At 36.0% G+C, this 5,017-nt stretch overlaps 1 protein-coding gene across 1 annotated transcript; it reads right to left on the reverse strand.

The window, feature by feature from the left end:
* Positions 1-1,657: 1,657 nt before the first annotated feature.
* On the reverse strand, positions 1,658-2,333 carry LOC128128443 (uncharacterized). The gene is made up of 2 exons (XM_052767385.1): positions 1,997-2,333; positions 1,658-1,944 (listed from the first exon to the last, which is right to left on the reverse strand). The coding sequence occupies exons 1-2, from the start codon at positions 2,331-2,333 to the stop codon at positions 1,658-1,660; spliced, it is 624 nt and encodes a 207-aa protein (XP_052623345.1).
* Between the last annotated feature and the right edge of the window lie 2,684 nt (positions 2,334-5,017).

A 5,017-nucleotide genomic window follows, 5' to 3' on the forward strand; every position in this document is an offset into this window, starting at 1 on the left:
TCACTATTTACGTCTCCCGGTGTCGTGCCGGTTTTTCCGTAAAACTTCAACAGGCCATAACTTCTTCGTTATAACTCGGATTTCGGTGTTCTTTATATGTATGGAACCCTTGTAACATATACTACCACTTGGTTAAGATTAATTTTTCTATATAATATTCCATCAATAACTCATTTTTTATGCTTATTGTCCCTAAATTGACTACCACAAATATGTAGGCGTTACAGTTTCTATGTTGGGGTTATTATGTGAATTATAAGAATCTTCGTCTCTGGTGGGATCCTAAGGGAGGATCCTAAATTGGATAGTGCATGTACTTCTGTGTTTTCCACTCTAGGAACTTGGGTTAGGCTAAAGTTTTCGAAATCAAAAGCTAATTTTTTTAGGATCTCTAGGTATAATGCTAAATTTTCACCTTTCACTGCATAAGATCCATTGTAGTGATTGGTTAGTATTAAAGAATCAACAAATACCTGAAGATCCTTAATTTGAAGATCCTTAGCTAATTGTAGTCCCATGATGAGTGCTTCGTATTCTGCTTCGTTGTTGGTAGTGTTGAATTCACAACTAACTGCCTGGAATATGATGTCTCCCTATGGTGACTTTAGTATGACCCCAAGGCCTATTCCTTTCTGATTTGAAGCTCCATCTGTGAACAACGTCCATCTTCTCAGGTGTTCATCTTATAGGAGTCTCTTGGCTTCCATGTCTACATTGTTTTGTAGATCATCACTAAAGTCAACCATAAAGTCTGCTAATGCTTGTGCTTAATTTTACCGACCATTTTGCCATCCTTCCTGACATTTCTGGTTTTCTCATGACATTCTTTAGAGGATAGTTAGTTTTTACATGTATAGTGTGTGTTTCAAAGTACTATCTTAATTTGGTAGAAGCAGTTACTAAGGAAAGAATTAATTTTTTGAGATGATAGTACCTGGTTTCAGGATCCAAGATACGTTTACTAACATAGTAGATAGGATGTTGCTCCCTGTTAAGATCCTTGACCAGAACGACACTTACCACGCTTGAGGATACTGAGAGGTAGAGAATAAATGGTTCTCCTTCTATAGGTTTCACTAGTAGTGGAGCAGAGCTTAGATATTATTTGAGTTCCTGGAAGGCTTTCTCGTGTTCCTCCTTCCACTCAAATTTTTTGTTCTTTTTCAAGATATCGTAAAAGGGCTTGCACCTTTATGAGAATCTTGAAATGAACTTGTTGAGTGCTGCTACTCTTCCGGTTAGCCTCTGGATGTCCTTTGTTGAAGACGAGGATCTTAGTTCCATGATTGCTTTTATTTATTCTGGGCTTACTTCTATCCCTCTTTCGGTTACCATGTATCCAAGGAACTTGCCTGACTTCATTCCAAAGTGACATTTGAGTGGGTTCAGCTTTATATTGTACTCGTCCAAGATGTCAAACACTTCCTTGAGGTCTCTAAGGTGATCTTCGACTTTCATCGACTTTGACTACCATGTCGTCAATATAAACTTCCATGGTGTCCCCCAATTTGTCTATGAACATCCGATTCACCAATCTTTGATATGTCGCACCTATATTTTTTAGACCAAAAGGCATTACGGTGTAACAATATATACTTGTTGGTGTTATAAATACAGTATCTTCTTGGTTTGATGGTTCCATTTGGATTTGTTGGAATCATGCTGAAGCATCCATGAAGGTCAGGAGTTCATGGCTAGTTATAGCATCTATCACAGAGTCAATATGTGGTAGACAGAAAGGATCCTTAGGACAAGCCTTGCTGAGATCCGTGTAATCTACACACACTCTCCATTTTCCATTTTTTTGTATGACAACCACGTTAGCTAGCCATCTTGGGAACTTCACTTCCTTGATCATTCCTGTTTTAAGGTGCTTCTCTACTTCCTTTTGGATTATTTGATTTCTTTCGGGGTGCAAATTTACTTCTTTTTTGGTGTATTGGTCTGAAAGAAGGGTCAATATTAAGTTTATGAGTAATAATACTCTTGTCTATACCTGTCATATCTTCGTGTTTCCATGCAAATGTCTTGCTTCTGGTTCTTAAGAAATTCAGTAGATCCCGCTCGATCTGCTCAGGCATTGAGGATCCTATGAGGGCTTTAGCTTCAAGATCCTCAATACCCAGGGGCACTTCCTTTACATCTTGTTCCTTTTTCTCTAGAACATGTCGTGCCCCCTGCCTTAATTGGGATGCTTGTTGGGGTTTGGTTGTAGATTTCATAGAGGTTTTGTAGCACTCTTTCGACTCTTGTTGGACTCCCATGACCTTCACTGTCCCCCATGGAGTGGAAATCTTCACACACTGATGGTATGTTGATGGAACCGCTTTCATCTCGTGGATCCATGGTCTACCTAGTATCACATTATAAGAAGACAGGGTGTCAATAACACATAAATTTTGTATGGAGTTTACCCCTTCTATGTATATTGATAGCATTATTTCTCCAACTGTGTGTTTTATTTCCCCGCTAAATCCTATGAGGACTGAGGATCTTCTTACTATCTCTGTTTCTAGGACGTTCATTCTTTTCGGTGCGTCTAGGGGTATGATATTGACCGAGGATCCTCCATCAACGAGAATCTTTCTGTGACAACCCGTTACTTTCCAAGTGAACAAAAGTCAAACACGTTAAATAAAATTTTGAATTTTATTTATTTATTTTTTTAAATTCATAAGGGTTAGAAAATAATTTATACTATATAAATAATGTTTATATAAGTTTTTGGAATAAAACACACTCGAAAATCAACATTTTTCCCTCTTTGGAACCAATAAGCCTCAGACCGATATACTCCCTTTTCGGCCGAGAACCCTCGGACAGAAAACATGATTTCGGCCGAAAACTCAACTGGATATATATGTTTCATCCAAAAACTTAGACCATTTCTCACTTTTTCACTCAAAAACACTCCCATTTCTATCTCAAGTATCATCCAAGAGCATTCATACCTTCAAGAACAATCCTTTGAATCTTCATATTGTTCACCAAGAACAGCCTTCAAATCTTCCAGTGGCCGAAAACACCCAGGACCGAAAACCTGTTTTTGGCCGATAACTCTCCAAGACCGAAAATTGATTTTGCCCAAGAGATTTCGGTGGATCCTTGACCGAAAACCCTCCTTAACACTTCATTATCTTTTCGGTAATACTTACAAGAAATTCCTCACATAAATCTAGTGTTGTCTAACACTTTAATTAATGATTTCGCTAACTTAAATACAATTACGTGTTTAAATATTATTAGGATACCGTTAATTCTGCGTACGTCAACCCGAGGATCATCTCTGCAGCACCATTATCCTTACACAAACATATACCAGAGCTGAGTTCATACCCCTACATTTTTACTGTTTTTTAATGTTTTAAGGGGAGAATATAAGTAAAACACAAGGATTTATGTGCTTTTATACAAATGATTTCAAACAGTTTCAAAACCATTGCAACTGATTCAAACAGAGAATTCACTACATTTTATAATAATATTTATATATTTTAACCATTTTTGTAACATGTCGAGCATAAGGGTCTTTTCCTTCATACAAGTAAATTGCAAAAGTTTTCAGTACGGTACAGAACATACAATTAAACTATAATTGGTATAGTTGAGGACACGACATCACTTTTACTGAGTTCAATACATGAAACAAGAACATACATACAAACTATAATAGGTATAGTTTGGGATACATTACACTATGTTACTAGTTCAAGAACATTATTCAAAAACTAACATATAAACTATGGTAGATATAGTTTATGGAACATTACACTATTTTTCTGATACAATGAAATATTACTAAATAATTATTTAAGTATAATTATTTTACATTACAAGTACATTACTACAGAGTTATACATACATATTTAAGTACAAGAGAACACTACAACAATACACGTAAACTAGTTAATATAGGGTTGTGAGGCACTACTTCATTATACCTACTAGGGTATAGGTCTAAATCCTTTACAATATAACCATAGTCTCCTGAAGGGAGAGAGTGAATTTGTGTGTAGATATATACGGGACTGACAATCCCGCACCTAAACTGTTAGCTATAGTTAGGCCGGCAGACCTGGGGTGACAAATGTCATAATGTTTCCGACGCCTGTAGAACGTCATAGAGGTTACTAGTCATATCAAGCATGGTTATACGAAACTCGCAACAGTATAAACTAAAACATTTGTTTACGAGATTACATTTCTTCAAACGGTTTTATTTTAAGTAATAAAACTACATTATATTACAACTGGAGGATTCCAGGGATTACAAACAAACGGTTTTATTTTAATTAATGAAACTACATAGCAATACTATACTTTACTACTGGTGGTATTCAGGGAGTTATTCAAAGGTTTTCACATAGAACAATACTATACATTACTAATGGTGGTATCCATGGATTCATCCACATGTTTTCATACAGTACACTATCATATTTTATACCTGGTAGTATCCAGGCACACATACAAAGGTTTTCATACAACGGCTTCATAACAAACACTACTACGATTAATGAATACAGTAACAAACATACATTTTGGTCTTAAGGCCTCAGACTACTTATCACTACTAAAGAAAATATTGGATTTCCTTGAGGTATATACGAACATTTTTCAAATATCAAAGACAAGTTTCCATTACAAAAACATACCTATGAACTCACGAACTTATTTATTGATAAACTTTCTAAACCACTTGTATTCTCAGAGAACCGGTAGACAGGTACGCCCGCATGTTTTGAGAAGACGGAGCTTTTAGAGTCGCGTCTTTTATACTTTTGATATACATTTTTGATGTTATACAAACTATGTATCAAATCGATGTAAAAAATATATTCTATCGATGTAATAGTTATGTTTGCTTTGATTACTATTATACAATTGTTGTGATACTGTACATGACGTCCTCCGCCCCCGAACGTTTTCGCCGTTCTAGTTTGGGGGTGTGACAGATTGGTATCAGAGCATTGTTTATAGTGAACTAAGTATATCGAACCACATAAGATATACAAAC

The sequence above is a fragment of the Lactuca sativa genome, chromosome 1 (genome assembly GCF_002870075.4).
Source record: "Lactuca sativa cultivar Salinas chromosome 1, Lsat_Salinas_v11, whole genome shotgun sequence".
Taxonomy (NCBI): Eukaryota; Viridiplantae; Streptophyta; class Magnoliopsida; order Asterales; family Asteraceae; genus Lactuca; species Lactuca sativa.

Coding starts and splice junctions, on each gene's coding strand:
- LOC128128443 (XM_052767385.1), bottom strand. CDS start 2,333: ATGAAAGCGGTTCCATCAACATACCATCAGTGTGTGAAGATTTCCACT. Junction 1,945..1,996: donor GAAACACGAAGATATGACAG/GTATAGACAAGA, acceptor CCCTTCTTTCAG/ACCAATACACCAAAAAAGAA.